Source organism: Gavia stellata, chromosome 2 (assembly GCF_030936135.1).
Source record: "Gavia stellata isolate bGavSte3 chromosome 2, bGavSte3.hap2, whole genome shotgun sequence".
Lineage (NCBI taxonomy): Eukaryota > Metazoa > Chordata > Aves > Gaviiformes > Gaviidae > Gavia > Gavia stellata.
In genome coordinates this window covers 21114682-21130889 of record NC_082595.1, presented here as the reverse complement: position 1 = coordinate 21130889, position 16208 = coordinate 21114682, and the positions used below count along the sequence as shown (strand labels likewise).

At 42.5% G+C, this 16208-nt stretch overlaps 1 protein-coding gene across 1 annotated transcript in view; it reads left to right on the top strand.

Annotated features, from left to right (window-relative positions):
* Positions 1 to 729: 729 nt before the first annotated feature.
* LTBP1 (latent transforming growth factor beta binding protein 1) overlaps positions 730 to 16208 on the top strand; it is a 205301-nt gene continuing 189822 nt past the window's right edge. The window contains exons 1-2 of the mRNA XM_059835783.1: positions 730 to 1178; positions 1899 to 1969. Coding sequence (XP_059691766.1) covers positions 730 to 1178; positions 1899 to 1969 — 520 coding nt within the window. The remainder of the gene's footprint in view (positions 1179 to 1898; positions 1970 to 16208) is intronic.

The following is a 16208-nucleotide window of genomic DNA, read 5'->3' as shown; positions in this document are numbered from 1 at the left end:
GAAAATACGTATTTTTGAGGCGTGCTTAGCGGCGCAGGGTCCTTCGCAGACCCTGATCGCCCCGCTCGCAGCCGGACCCCCGCGGCCTCCCCGCTCCCGGTCCCCATCCCTGTCACCTGGCCCCGGCCCCGGCCCCACGCCCCGGCCCCCCACGCCCCGGGAGCGCCGCCTGACGTCACGGCGGCCCCAGATTGGCTGCGCGGGGCCGGCGCCGGGGCAGGGGCACCCCGCCCGCCCCCTCCCCTCCCGCACACACTCACTAGCGGAGAAACTCTTAAAAAGAGGGTGGGTTTTTTCAGCCCGGACTGGCTTAACGACCGTTTCTTACGCACGGCCGCAGACCCCGGGCTGCTCCGGCCACCGAAACATCTGCTCTGCATTGCGACCACCCCCCTCCAGCGAACACCCTTCCCCTGCTGCTCCTCCTCCCTTCCCGCTCCGGCTCGCAGCTCGGCTCGCACCCGCCGCTTCCTTTCTTCCAACGATGTTTTCCTGCTCCGCGGGGCGACGTGCTTGCTGAACTTTTCTAACAGCTTGGGGGGTGGGTGGGGGGAACCTGAGGCCTTTTTCCTTTCCACCCCCGGAGCAGGTTGGGGGGCAGCGAGCTGAGGAAGGATCCGCACCCGGGGCGCAGGGAGCGGGTCGCACACACAAGTCCTTCGGAGGAGAGGAAACCCTTGCACCGGGGGTCCCCGAAGCTCGCCGGCTGCCAGGGCTCCTGCTGTGGAAATGGCTCGGATCGGATGGGGCTTCCTCCTCCTCGCTGCCTGTGCGCTTTTGTCACCAGCGCTCGCTGCCTCCGAAAAGGGCAGGCTGAGGAGGATCACGTACGTCCTGCAGCCCAGCCGGGCGGGCTCCTCCGGCAGCCGGCATCAGCGCCCGACCCTCCTCGGCGGGGAGCAGCAGCGCACGTTTAACGTACAGCTGAACACGCGCTACAGCGGCGGCGGCGGCGGCAACCTGGAGCGGACCCGGCGGATGAGCAAGCCGAGCGGCGCGGGCGTTCAGCTCCGCTCGAACCCCGCCGGGCCGGTCCACCCCAACTCCGCCGCTCACGTCGCCTCCTTCGCCAAGCCCGCCCGCTTCGGCCCGCGGCCCAAGCCGCCGCCGGGCCCCCACGGCAACAGCAGCGCCGGCCTGCCCCTCCGCCAGAAGCACCAGCTGCCGCCGCTGCCGGGGTAAGGCGCCCTCCCGCCCGCCGTGCCCCGCACGTCCCCCGCTGCCCAGCGCGGCTCAGGCGACGGTGGTGCTGCCCGCCTGCAGCCTCCCTCCGCCCGCGAGCACCTTCGTCGCGGCCGTTGTCGCCTCCCCTCGGGGAAAAGGGTAGGGGCAGGGGGCCGGGGGAGCCCGCGCCGGGCTCCTGGGGGGTCCCGCGGCGTTACCTGCCCGCCGCCGGTGCACGGCTGGCTGCAAACCAGCGGGGCGTGTAACCCGCCCCCGTCCCCCCCCTTTTCTTTGCCGCCTCCTCGCGGCACCTGAGGCCGCGCGCGCGGGGCCAGCCCCCCGCCCCCCCCGCGCCTCTCCAGGAGCCTGCGGCTCTGGGCTGAGGCGTCGAGTGCGCGAGGAGCCCCGCAGCCGCCCTCCTCCTCCCCGTGGGGCGGCCCCGGCCCTGCCAGGGGCGAGCCGCAGCCCGCGCCTTGGTCGCTTGCGTCCCTGAAAGCAGCGCTCGGGGTGCCCGTCCGGCCCCGGCTCTCCCCGGGAGGCGCCAGCCCGCCTTCCCAGACAGAGCCGGCGCTGGGCGAGGAGTTTCCTCAAACGCTCTTCGGGAAGTTTAATTCTTCCCGCCTTTTCTCTCCCCGGCCCAGCGCCCGCCCCGCGGCCCGGCCGGGGATGGGGAGCGGGGCCGGCCGCCGCGGCGGGCCCCGCTGGACCCTCGTCCCTCTTTGCTGTTCCCGCAGGGCCAATGTCTGCGGGGGGCAGTGCTGCCATGGCTGGAGCAAGGCCACGGGCTCCCAGAGGTGCATCAAACGTGAGTAGCCGCGTGCGTCGGGGGGGGGCGGGTGTGTGGGGACGCCACTGCAGTCAGTGTCGGGGGGACCTGTGGGGACCGCACGGGCACCTGAGAGGCCGTGGATGCTGACATGACGTCGGCTGTGGGCGAAGAGGTGCTGGCTGAGCTACAGATCCCACCCGCGCCGCATTGGCGCGGTTAACCAGCGCACTTCCTCGCGCCCTTCTCCCACGGTGTCGTGGGGCGCAGCAGTCATGACGCTCCACTTTTCATCCCCAAATCCCTGCTTGCTAACCTTCAGCTTTGCTAAAGGATGAACAGCAGGTGTTTCTTATGCTTATTCTCAGCACAGACAGTGGCATTTTTGGAGAGAGCTTTGCAGAGGTTATTTTTGTGGAAAACCCTTCCCGTCCTCCATTAATGCTTGGGTCTTGGGAGTTTTTTGAACAGGGGGGGCTTAACAGGGTAAAGAACCTGCCAGAGGAGCACAGGTAGGGAGCAAGGAATTGCCATCTACCATCACTGTCCCTTCACCAGCAGCCCCCGTGATTATCCCGTGCTTAGGGCACGGAATTTTTGAAGCATTGAACAAGACAAAAAAAGTGGATTTGGAGAAGCTCCTGTACAGGGATGTACCTTTACTGGGATGTCTAGAAACACAAAATATGTGCATAAAATAACACTGATTGAATCAAGCTGTTGTCCTTTCTAATGCGGAACAGGAAGAACCCTTGCTAATTTAGGCGGGATTCAGGATGACTGCAAATGGCTAAACTGGAGTGATGTTGCCATGAGGTCATGGAAGTCTGGAATGACATTCCTCTTCAGGAAACCTGTTTAGGTATCAGCAAAATTGGGCAGTTCTTGGAACATTGCTTTAGTTCAGCAGGACAGACTTCTGTCCCTCACAGAGTTGGAGGAAACAACGCTTTCATGATGCAAACTCTGTTTGGGGTTTTTTGTAGTGGCTTTTGTCCCTGTGTGGGATTTCTCACAATAGGGAGCAATCGCATTTGTAATCCTTGATAAGGTCAAGTACCTTTGACCTGCATGGAGCTGTTGCTAAGAAGCAAAGACTTTATTACAGTAGGCTGTTAAAGACAAAACTTCATAAAACTTCACAATTTCCCTGACTAATTTAGGCATGTTTTTAAGGTAGTTTTCTAAATTAACTTTTTCAGCTTAAAATACATGCTGATGTGTTAGGTTAGTCATCTTTTTTGCTTAACACGTTACAACTACGAGAATGATTTCCTTCAGCTTACGTTGTTTGAGATAGTATTTTGAGGCTAATTGGAGAGCTTAAGAAACACTTACCTTAGCTGAAGGACTAATCCAAGTGAAAAAAACCCTCCTAATAATTTCAGGAGATTAAAAGTCAAGAACTGTATTTCAACTGCAATGGTATTGTCAACCAATTTTATTTTAACTATTTGGAACAAAACCCAAACAATTTTCCTTTTCGTGGTTCTTTCTCTGTCTTCTAGTAAGCTTTATTTCCAGATACCTTCAATCCATCTCTTTTAACTGTTGTTTATAAATGAAGTAATTTTCCTTGCTTTCTGTCCTTTAAGTTTTATCTTTTCAACTTCTCCCATTATCATCCAACTGTTCTCTCCTCTTTGTTGTCTTTTTTTTTTCTTTCATTCCCTTCTATTTTTAGGGCCTTCCATAATGACTAAGTCAGGCAATTAAATTTAAATCCATTAATTACTTGGTTCATTCATATAGTTATTGGAGGAATGGAGTAGCAGAGAAAGAGTTAAAAGAAAGATGGGGGGATTTTGTCTTTGACCTTTCGTTCTCATCTTGTGTCTCTGATATTGGACCCTCCTTTGCGTTAAATATTCCTGCTGCCTTCTCTGATGCTACTGATACCTCTCAGCAGTGGTATAATACACTTGGCTTGGGGTCTTCTCAGTTTTACCCTCCCTTGGCAAGCCAAGGGAAGGACTTAAATGTACTGAAGTTGTCTTGTTTTATAACTTAGGCATATCATGAGATAGAATTGACTTGATTTAGCTGTGGAAGATTAGTCTCACAGTCATAAAAGTCAGATATCTTCTTTTCCTCAACCTCCAGATGTTCCTTTCAGAAGAACAGAAACCCTATAACTGAGCAAAAGTTAACCCCTTTGTTTCCTGTAAAAAGTGACTTTTAAATTCAGATAGTGGGCTTAGTTGGTTTTGAGTGGATTATTGCAGTTGTGGATTAATTGTGCCACAGATGCAGGCACACCTGAGCTGACTTCATGCAGAGTCAGTTTTGATCTGTCAGGGTTTATTAGCTCAGGCTCAGTATCACTTTAATAAGCTATTTGGCCTCTAGGGCCAGTTTATATTCTTTTGCATGGTGCAAAGCCTGAGCTAATAAACCCCAGACCCATACTGGCTCTTTCCAGAGCCAACTTCCATTTGTCTGCATTGTGCTTCCATAACCAGAGTGCTGAGAGCCAGCTCTGATCAGTGAGGCTTATTAGCTCAGGTGTAATCCCAGGCTGGAACAAGCACCATGTGTTTCTGTTCTGCTGCACCTGTGTGAATAAGCCTGCCTGTAACCTACAGAAAGAGGAGGGGTTGAAGGGAAGAGGTCTTGCAGCCCAGGCTTTGTTAATCTTCCCCTCTCCATCTCTCTTGCATGATGCTTTTGCTAGCTTTACTTTCTTGTGTGTGGGGCTATGGCTGAGGCTGCCGTTCCCTTAGGTGACTTCATCCCAGGCGGGTGGCAGTCTGGTTGGGAGCAGTGGCAGCTGTATCATGTTTCCTTCGGTAGCAGCAACAAGGGGTATTTGAAATATTTCTGTGCAGGTCAGAGGGCAGCATCTGTATGGAGGAGGCAAGTGGACTTTCCAAGTCCTTTTTCTAAATTTTAGTTTGAAGCTGAACTGTCTGTTGTGTTTACAGTATTCATGTTCTCTTGGAAGCCTTACAGTCTGTCCTCAGAAGGTGTGGTTCTGTGTTCCTGTTACCTACCTGTATGAGAACTTCTACTGTATATGATTTTAGGTATATAGGTTTTCCCCCCTCTGTGCCTAATACTTCAGTTTTACATTGTAAAGTTTTATCTTAAGAACTTTTTTCAAACTTGGTGTAACTTCGCTTATGAAGAACTCCATCATTCTAATTAAAAAGATGAAATCGTAAAGCTCAGTGTTAAAAGTATTCAGAGTTACTTTACACTGGGAGAACTACTTCTAACAATCGAAAACAACCTTTTTGAAGCATTCAGAACATCTACCTTTGGGTAAAGACAAAGGTGGGAAAAATTCAACCACAGCAATAAACACCATGGAATGTTATAAGCATGTGAAAGGGTTTATGGCAAAGATTGTCTTCTAGTCATAGTTATCATAGGTTATAATCTGTGTAAGCGCAATAATAAGATACCACCAAGGCTGGAGACATCATATTTTGTTAGTACTTGTTGCATTACCAGAGCATTATACAAACATTAATTAGCTCTATAACATGGCTGTAAGGCAAGTAAAGCCTAGAGTGTGTTTTTTTTGTTATTTATTTAATTTATGGAAACTGAACCATAGGTTAAATGTGGCCTTGGACAAGTTATAACAACTGACTGGAAGGCCTAAGCTGGAAATTAGGAGTTCCTGCCTCTCAGCTGCATGTTTATCGTATTGAAACCTGTTATGTCCTACTTTGTTACTTGCTACTGAAATTCTGTAGGTTAATATTACTTCCTACAAAATATGCTCTTTTGTTTCTTCTGGTTTTGTTTTCTTTTTCTTAATGATTACAAGGAGCTGTTCTTTATGTTGGGAAGTCAAGAAATAAATTACCTAGTGTATGCAGGATGTGGTATGTTAAAAAAACCCAAAACATCATAACCAACTTATTGTAATAGTAGACCCCTTCTAAAATGTATAATAATATGTTTTGTCTGGTGTATTAATATAAATTGTTTGTGAGTGTTCTCAATGTGAACTGGATAGTTTAAAAAATAGCATTGCCTGGAGGAATTCTAACTTTCACTAACATAACAATGAGAATTAACAAATGCTAGTGGGAAGGAGAGAGTTGGCTGTTAAGGGAGTACTGAAATATGAGCTCCTTGTTGCAGAGGTGTAAGGAAGGCTCATAGGGCAAACAAGTGAGGAAGTTCATTTCACAGGATTATGCTTAGAGTAAATTTCTTACAGGGAGAGAAATTACTGTCTGTGTAGGTGTAGAACCCAGGTACATCATCCTTGTCAGTTAAGAGAAAAAGGATCTTGTGTCTTTGTCAGCTTCTCAGTGTTGTATGTGTGCATACATGTGTTCCACCGCTGGGCATAAGGTGAGGATTTTGGAGTTGGAACTGGACTAGATTCTTTCAGTTTGGTCATGGTGTTCTTTCCTGTCTGTCGTGTGCTCAGGCACCTTGGAAAGCTCATCAGAAAACAAGACAAACAGTCTGTTGCCTTTTTTACATTAAAAGATTATCTTGCTTATTCTCTTCTCTTCTGAAAGACTTCCTGACTCAACATTAAATGAATACACTATAGATATACAAGGTTTAATTGCTTTTTCAGAATAAGAAAATAACAACAGCAGAGTCTTCCTGCTGGACAAGAAGGTGACTAGAAAGTTGTCTTAATACTTGCCCAGAGGAAGGTCTGCTTTGTTCAGTTCCCAAAACTGCATGGCCTCTGCTTGTGTATTGCTGTTCAGTTTGAGCTGTCCGATCCCTAAACCTCCAGAGCTATACTTCTCACTCTTGCTGAGTTAGCACGCTACAGCTTTGTGTCTCCTTCAGGAGAAGGGCACTTCACAATGTGACCAGTAGTGTTGCTTCTAGCTTGTGCTCCTGAATTTTCTCAGGGGAAGTGAGGGAAAGGTTGCATGCTTAGGTCTTGTTCTGATACAGGATTAGGATTCAGCCCTGGAAGCTTAGAACCATATGTGGGTCCCCCAGTTTAGATATAAAACTCTCTACTACCCAATATTTTAATAGTAGTTGCTCAGAATCTCCTCTTTCTCTGTCTTCAGTTCAGCTCTTAGAAATGGTGGTATGCAGGAGAGCTGTACTTCTGGAACTGAGTACTTCAAATGTTTGCAGCTGTGCTTCGTGGAGGTTTTCTGGTCATAAATGATTCCAGAGGCTTGTGCTTAATCAGTTTTGTGGCTTTGAGTTTTACCAAGTTCTGTTTATTTACATTGTATATACAAAGCCTAACTATAACATACTCTCCCCAAATGTTGTTTCTTCTCATTCTAAGATCATCATCTCAGTAAAAGCGGTATCAATCTCCTTCAAATTATGTCTAAATCGAAATTACATGTCTCAATTTTAAAGAGACATAGCTACTTTGACCTCATGAAATTGACCTATACATTAGTAATTTTTAATCTATTCTTTGACGTTGCTTTTAAACACTTCAAAATTGAAAAACTGAAAGGCATTACTTGAGTAGCCTGGTTTTGCCTCTGCTGTGCTTGCTACTGTAATATGTAAATAAAACTTTTAAATTTCATATACAAGGAATAGATTAGCTTTTTTTAGTGGGAAAGCTCTTGCTAAGCCCTCAGTGGTAGTTCCACTCTGCTTTATTTTTGCTTACTGTCCTTGGGAAGGGGGGATCCAGATTCTTGTAAGCTTTGGCTTTGTCTACATTAGCAAGCAGTGTGGAGTAACGGGAGCAGATCTAGAGACTAAAGCCTTTGGTTTTGATGACCTGAGGCCCATGGTATGCATGTTTCAGGGCTTGGTGTTTTATTTTGGACTAGGTGTAGTCTGGTCTCATGGAATGAATGCCAATATGAGGCTGAAATATATTAGGTGCATTCTTGGAGTGTTCACGTTTTGGGTTTAGTTTTTTTATTTAATTTTTTTTCTCTGCATCTAAAAGATGTGCCTTAAGATGGCCCCACAATGCAAACCAAACGTCAGTGAGTGCAATTGATAAGATACGCTTCAAGAGAGAATCCTGATCTGAGCCAAAGCAGTAACAGAGACTTTGAGCACAGTGTCCATCTCCTGGTCATTGATGGCAGCCAGCCTCCCTCCCGTGAGAGGAGGCAGTAAGAGCTGTGAGAAGATGGGGAGCTGTTAGCTGCTTCCTGCCATACAGACATGACCATGCCGTGTGGCGTTGCCGTGTTTTGGTGAGGAAACATAAGTCCACAATTAGTATGAGGAGAAACCTACCCAGCCTTGTCTTTGTGAGCCATTTGGGAGTTTACTGGAAACAAGTAAGGTTATAATGATACATAATCTCTATTTCATACAAATACTATGTGTGTATAGATTTAAAACAAACAAATAAAAAAAGAACTTTAAAAGACACTTCTCAAGATGTTGTGCTCCTGTACTGAAGCAGACAACAGATTGAAAGTGAACTCATTCAGCTCACTGCAGCAGTGTTAACAAAAGAAGCATGTAGTAAAGCTGTGGTAAATCTACAGTTGATAAAAAAGTCCTGAACACTACCTCTGTTAATATAGTATCAGAAAGAACCCGGAAAACTCCATTTTTTTCTTTTTTTTCCCTTTCAGATTTGTTGGCTATTTGTTTTCAATGTGTAACGTGGAAGTGGTGTAGAATGCTGTGTAGGTGATGGGGGGAGGTGTGGTTCATCCAGCGATTGCACAGTGTTCTCCTAGTTCTGCACGTGTGCAGGAACAAAATGGCATGTTGACAGTGAAGTGATACTTCGATACTTACAATACTAGTCTTCCACCTCTCTTCTGTATGGCCGTTCTTCCTGAGCGTGGGGAAAGGAATAGCTGGAAGCAGGGCATGCTCCCCTCTCCTTCCTCTCCAGCACAGCGAAAGAGCAGGACAAAACGGCTGTGCGTACAGGATCAGCGAACCTCCTGGCCTTTGGGAAAGCAAGGCTGTAGTGAGGGGTGGGGTTCTGCACTCTTCGGGGGCCTTGAGGAGAAGTTGGGTGCAGGAACCTCTAATGATATCCTTCTTTGCAGCTTCCAACGTAAAGGGCTGCTTATGCCAACTGATCCTGCCTTAAAGCAAGCTTGAATTGCCTGGGAGCTACGGGGTTACTAGAAGGTAGATGGAGAGGGGCACACACCTTCCTCAGCTGGCTCCCTGTTCAAATACTGCAGTACTGGGTGCTAGCAGATTATGGGTGGTTCTGGTTGTCAAGTGAGTCTGTGTTCTGTACCTAACATGGACTGATACTGGGTTGGGTTTGGGGTTTTTGCTTTAGTTTTTTTTGTTCTGCCTTTAACAGCACCAGTACTTGACTTGGGTAGCCTAATTTATTCCTAGAAAACAGATCCTCTTCATTAACTACAGAAAGAAAGCGAAGCTTTAGCATGTCTCTGCATTTCTGATTGCACACAGAAGGGGAACGAGGATTTTACATGTTAGCAAGGCAAGATGTTCTTTTAAATACAAAGCTAAAAATAGTTCTGCTCAGCCATGTTCTTTTTTGTGAAATGCAGATAGTAATCCCTGCATAAACCTAGAGTTTTGGAGAGCTGCTTCCTGATAAGGGGGGATTGTTTTGTGTCTTTTGGCAAGACTTGTTTTTTCATAATTCAAATCAGTTTTATTATCTCTAGATGGCAGTTTAGGCCTGGATTTCTGGAGAAGCTCAACTAAATGGTGAACTGTTATTGAGAGTTGGTTGGGTTTAGGAAAAACTTTATTGTTCTTAGCATTTTAATTACTCTATTATGATTAATAGCCTTTTCTGTGGTATTTCTTTTCTGTAACACTTCAGCTGTCTGAATGCTCCCTCTAGTTAAAAATTTTCCATTTTCTCTTTATTGAGTTTCTTTTAGGTTTTCAGTTTCTTGGGTATGCCTTACAAAGTATTTTGTAACAAAATGAATAAGCACTGTAATGAGAAAGGTTAAGAGAATTAAAAGGATTGCAGACTGGAGTGTTAACCACTCCAGGAAGCAAGAACAGTGTGTAACATGTGAATCTGCTGGTTTCCTTGGCTTAGTCCATTCTGTAGTGAAAGATTTTTTTGATATTGAAATGATAGAAGGATCTATAGTATGTGAAATGTTTGTACTGTCAGAATATGTGTAATTATGGTCTCATATAATTAAATACTTTAAAATGTTTCCCAGATTGTACAGTCTAATTTAAGTATTTATACTATATAAACTCCAGTAAAGACAACATTAATGAAAATGCCAAGTATCAAACAGCATGTTATATTCTTAGGACTGAAAAAATGTGTCCTTTTGCTGAAGTTAGGCTTTTGAAGTATTTGAGTATAGCTGCTATTAAATTCTGATAAATCTTAGGATTTTGAGATAATACTGTGAAGATACATAGAAATTAATCTTAATAAAGTACCTTATGTTGTCATTAGGTTAGGAGAGAAACCTCTGTGATTTTTGTTTGTTTTAAAATAAATATGTATGCCAAAAGTATTGGTTTTTGTTTCCCTCCTTTCTTGGGGGTCACGTTTATGTCCATCCGTGCCAGTGTGGGAATGCTTCAGATGTTTTGAAGTGGACCAGTGAAGAATTCCAACAGTGACGCATGCTTTTATTTGAAGTATATTTAGGGAAAGAATTCCCTAAGACCATGTAGTTATGACAAAAGCAAAGTTCCTGTGTAGGAAGACACAGATGGTCATAATACTTCCTCCATTAGTAGTGCAGAGGTCATACAGGTTTTCTGCAGTTAATGCCATTTCTTCTGATTGTTTAAGTAATTGCAATTTTTTTAATAGAATGGTCTCACAATATGGTTGTCTCACCCTTGGTCACAAATTCCTCTGTCCCCCATCCTCAGTGACTCTGTAGAATTGTTGGATATATTTCTGGTAAAATTCAACTTCTGAAAACTGTTTGGGGAGAGATACTCAGATGGAGAACTAGATCCCCAGAAAAGCATTAGATGGTGAGCACCAAGTGTTCCTTCAATTAGCTTTTGAGTTTCTAGTCTCCGCTGTAATGCTTACAGTGACTTAAAAGACTCAAAATGGTATCCAGAATAAAAGGGTAAAAATAAATGGTGAGCTAATCAATAAGGGAATTCAGAGAATGGGGTATTATAAACTGCCCTTCTCCAGGATGTCGGCACCATATTCAGATTTCTCTGAAGGAAACTGGAATATGCCTCTTTCCTTTCAGAACCCACAGCCTGTTTCTCTCCAGAGAGAGTGCTTCACTGCTTTGCTTTTGGAATCAGTGGGGGGGTCATCATGCTGTCTTTCAACACAGCAGGACTTAAAGGTGCCTTTGTATCACAACTTTTTGTTTAGGATGCGCACTCAACCAAGATGAGCTTTGGTTTGGTTTCCTTGTGTGCTTGAGGAATAGAAATCTTAAAGTAATGAAATAAGACAGACAGTATTTGCTATGCCCTTAACAGTATTCCTACATTGCATGTAAAGGAACTTGAAATTTCTGCTCTAGCACAGATGTATTCATGTCACTGTGTCGTTTTTTTCCCATTTCTGTAAACTTGCTGCATGCATCATTTCTTGACCATTTTATGCTGGAATCTGAAAAAGCCCCACAGTTCTAGTCCTTCTTCCAATTACTGTATTTTCTATTATTTGCCCTCTAGCATGTATTTTACCTGACAGAATTTACACATTCCTATGAGAGAAGTTTATATATACTGTGCCAATGTGCGCTGTGATGAAATTTGTTATAAGTTAGTGCATTCTGCTTAAACTGATGCTTGACTACATGTGGTTAAGAGGAAGAAAAAAAGTGTTAAATTTTATGTGGAAACAGAAAGGAAGAATCTAGTGGATGGGCTTACTAGAAATAACATGAAACTCACAACACTCTTGTAGTGTAATCATTGTATCAAAGTATTAGAAATTCAAGAAAGACATTGAAAAATTTTTGTGGTCATTTAAGTACTAACCAGCAGTAGTTGCTTGATGAAGGAGATGCTTGAAGGTGGAGCTGAGGCTAAAAGATTAGAAACTTTTGGGTGCAGGAAACTTATGGGACATTTAAATTGTTTATTGTGAGTTTCTCACTGAAAAGTACATTTTTGTGAATTTCAATTCTCCACATAATCTAGACATAGGAAATAAGCTTGTAAATGAGGTGTTACTGTTGGAAGAAGGTGATTGTGAATCAAGGTAAAATCAAAGTAATTAGCATGGAAATCAGATCTTAATGATTTTAATTCAAGAATTATCAGGAATTTAATATAAAAGTTTTTTTGACAAGTGCAGTTATACATGTATTTTCTTTCTAAGGTCCAAAAAAGCAATTTTTATCTAAATTCTTCAGTATATTATATTTTATGCTTACTAATTTAATATAATAAGTTACGCTTAATGTAGTATGTATTAAACCAGAAATACATTCTGTATATGTAGATGTTTTAAAGTATTTACACATTTTAAAACTGTTATAAACCTTATATTTTAGGTCTTGCTCCTGCAAATATTTATATACTCTTTAAGCAAAATAACATGAACACATGGACTTGAAAAGTGCATGTGTATGGATCAGTCCCAAACCAACATACAGATGTGTTGGAAGGGGTGTGTTTAAGCCTAATGGCAATGTTATTATTTTATACTTGCTTTTCTAAAAGAATGTTGTAAATACAACCATACCAGGCCTGATAAGCTTCCCTCTAACCCAGTATTCTGTCTGCGATGGTGGTGAGCAGTAGTTGATTAGGGAAAGACGCATGAAAAGGATGAACATGTTGGGATATGGCCACAGAAAATGCTTTCAGCTTTTGGTGATTTAGGGACTTCCAAAGCAAATGTGGCTCCCTAGAGTTATTTTCAGTAGATACAGATTGCATGGTCTTAAGACACAAAAACCAACCCAAAAGAACCCCATGGTACTTCACCACACTTCTGGTAAGTGGGGGGAGGTTGGTTGTCTATGCCTGGCATTCCAACGTGGCCAACTTCCTTGGCACAGCAGGTTTTGGATGCTGAAACTAGCAGGTTCAAAAAGCGGATCAATGAACTCCTGGCAGAAAAAAAACAATGAGGGCTATTAACCACAAAATGAGCACTCTTGCTCAGAAAATTGCTGAGCCTCTAGTTCTGGAAGACTGTAGTTGTACAAACTTTTACTTCTCATCCTGTCCCTACCCCTGTCCTTAAGCATCCACCTTAGTAATGGAGAGAGGAGACTGGACTAAGTGGATCTTTGATCTGACTTACTAAGGCTAGTCTTGTTACTTGCATCTTTGCCAAGCTCCATTTTGAATTTGCAGTCATGACCTCCTTGAATTGAATAGCACCAAACCTGTTGCCTTTAACAGGAGTATGTTAGCCCGCTTTTCAGTTTTAAACTTAATACTTCCACGCTCTGATTTTTGGAAGCTTAGCTTTATGGAAAATAATGGTGTTTTCAGTTAGATGTGCCATTATTGTTGTCTTCAAATGAAATACTTAGGTCATACATTTGGCACTCTGCAGCTGTCTTGAACATTTTTAAAGCTAAACTGCTGTTATTATGTCAATTAAAATGTTCATTTTAATGCTTTCCTAAAAATATGATCTTTTATCCTATTTTGTGATCTTCTATTACACAACATTAATGAACTTCAATCAAAGGGTGCATTGCTGTGAAGATCTAATGGATCAGTTTTTCAGCCTGCTGTCACTTTTCACATTTTTTGAGACAAACTGGGTCTTTTATAACATATTTGCTGGATCTGGTGATGCTTGTTTCATTATATGGCCAGCTAGAGTAATATAGTATGTCCTGCAGAGCTTTGTATGCTTTATGTGTATGTAAAGCTGAGAAATTTTCAGGGTTTACATTGCTCTTGGTGAAGTAAGAATCTTCAAGTCTGTTTGGATAAAAAAGATAAGGTCATTTCAAAACAGGTTCTGTTTTCAGCTGCATGGTTTTAAATTCATTGCAACCTTATTAGGTACACTTTGATAAGTGGAAACTTAATTTTTCTTAGGCTTCTGAAGCACAGCTTTGGTTCTTTACAGGAAAAAGAGACTTGCAGTTTTCTCAGAATTGTCTTTTGTGCATGTATAAATTGTTATTTCACTTTTGAGAGTTAGGAGATACACAATGATCGGTGTCCTAGCAGAGTGGATAATTTGTTATATTGACTTCTGGGGTGGTCTTCTTAGCTTCCTTCTGTGTTTGATTTTAGTTTTTCAAATAACTTTTTGGGAAGCCTGGAGGTTACTATAGATGCATGTTCATAAATTTCAAGAAATATTTGTTCAGTATGAATTTTTTTAATGTTGTAAAAATGGGACTTTTGAAAATCCTGACTTATTTTTTTAACAGACATTTTTATATGATATTTTTCTAAAGCACTCCAAACTGTGCCCAAACTGTTTCACTGTGATCCTTATCCATTTTCTACAGATGGCCTGGATGATGGGGTCACTGTTCTGGTCTTAGAGTCTCTCCAAAGCCAATGAAACTTCATTAGAATTTAAGGCTCCTGAATCTATTTTCCAAAGATATAATTAATTTCAGTCATGGCCATATAAGCAAATTTTTACCGTTTGTAGCAAAATCTAGGTCTTAAAGGAAGATGCAAGAAAGAGTTGGCTTGTATATTACAACATATGCTTGTTGTAAATCCCTTCTCAAGTTTACGGTGAATCTGGTCTTCAGTCTTTCAGCAGTCAAAGACAAAATATAGTCTCAAAAATAAACAGAAATATAAGTAAGGAAGTCATTACTTTCAATTACTTTCAATTACTTTTGTTGCCAGGGAGATGCATAATATGCAATTAAGCTAGCTCAGCTAAGTAGTATTGAAAAGGAGATATGTTGCTGAACAACATATGGAAGGGGGAAGTATATGTGGGAAGAACCCCATGCAAAGCTCAAGCTAAAGTTGTAGGGCAATTCTAGTGTCATGTACAGGTGGTATACATGATACATCTGTATTGGATAGTATTATCAGCTGACATATTAGTCCTCCAAACTAACACAGTCCCATCCTAATAAGTTATTTCATATGTCTACATGTGTGTTTATTTTTATGTATAAATATATGTATTAAAACGATTGAAGTGCCAAGTACTCCAATTTATTTGGACCAGGGCTGTGGACTGTTTTTAAAATAAAATAATTGTGCAATTGGATATACCTGAATATGGTGCAGAATCACCTGTTATGGTTCAAGATATGATCTTACCTATTTTAGTAAAACCTGTAGACTTTATGATCTGGCATATCATTTTGTCTATGTTAAAATATCTTTGACAATATTAAAAGTATGTTTAGTTTGATGGAGCAAACTGGAGCTCAGCAGTGATTCTTCTTGTAAATTCTTCATTGTATGCCATCTCTAATGGGACTAACAAAGAAATAATTTTGATAGGTAGTTTAATTAGAATTGTATTTTGCTGTTAAATTGTATCCTCGGGATAAGAATTAATTTGTTTTGCCATCTTTGTGTTATTTTAACATTCTCTGAATACAATAGCATTGTAAGTTTAAGCATCCAAAATAAATCCTCAAATTAGGCATACCTTTGCAGTGTTATGTATACATATGATCAAGAACTGCTTTTGCTTTTTTCTTTTTTTTGGTGGTATTTGCTTAAAGTTTCTTGCTCATTCAGAATGGAATTGATCCTGATTTTAACTAGGTCTACAACCTGGGTGTTGAATCTAGACTGATTATTCAGACCCCCTCTATAGTCAGTGGATAGAGGAACACAATGTAATTAATCCTATCTGATGCCAGATACCTGAAAGTGAATTGCCTTTTGAAGAATCTGATCCCTTTTCACTGGTGGTAGAAAGAATATATAGAAGCTAGTTCAGGATAATCACAAGCACCTGCCTGTTTCTTCAAAGAATGCAATGCCTAGGTGTAGCTATGTCTTTGTAGCAGTGGTTTGTACATCTCCTTTTTTATATTATTATGGTGGTGATATCAGAGGGAATTTTGGGCTTTAGAGGGGGAAGGGTTGAATCACTTCATGCTTCTTCACATTGTTTTCGTCATCTATAGTGTGACTGTAAGGATTCCTTCTAGGTCCCTGTGGAGGATCTATGATTTTTAAATAGTAATAGAATGAATCCAAGCCTGGATCAGTAGTAAAACTATAATCTGCATAATATTGTTTCATCAGATGCAGTTTGGTGGTTAAAGTATAGGGAGGGAGGATGCAGGAAAGGAGAGTATAAATGCTGCTAACAGGAAGATTTGAAACATTGCTATATTTCTTGATTTAACTTGTGCATTTCCTAGTTTTAGCTCACCAGTGTTTTACTTTTCGAAGTTGTCAAATGTTGCACATGTCTTATGTAGCAAAGCAGTAAAAGCTGTACCAACTTATATACTGTCTTTTGTGGAGCTTAATGTTGCTCTCTTGTACTCTAGTTAACAGTAGCAATTAA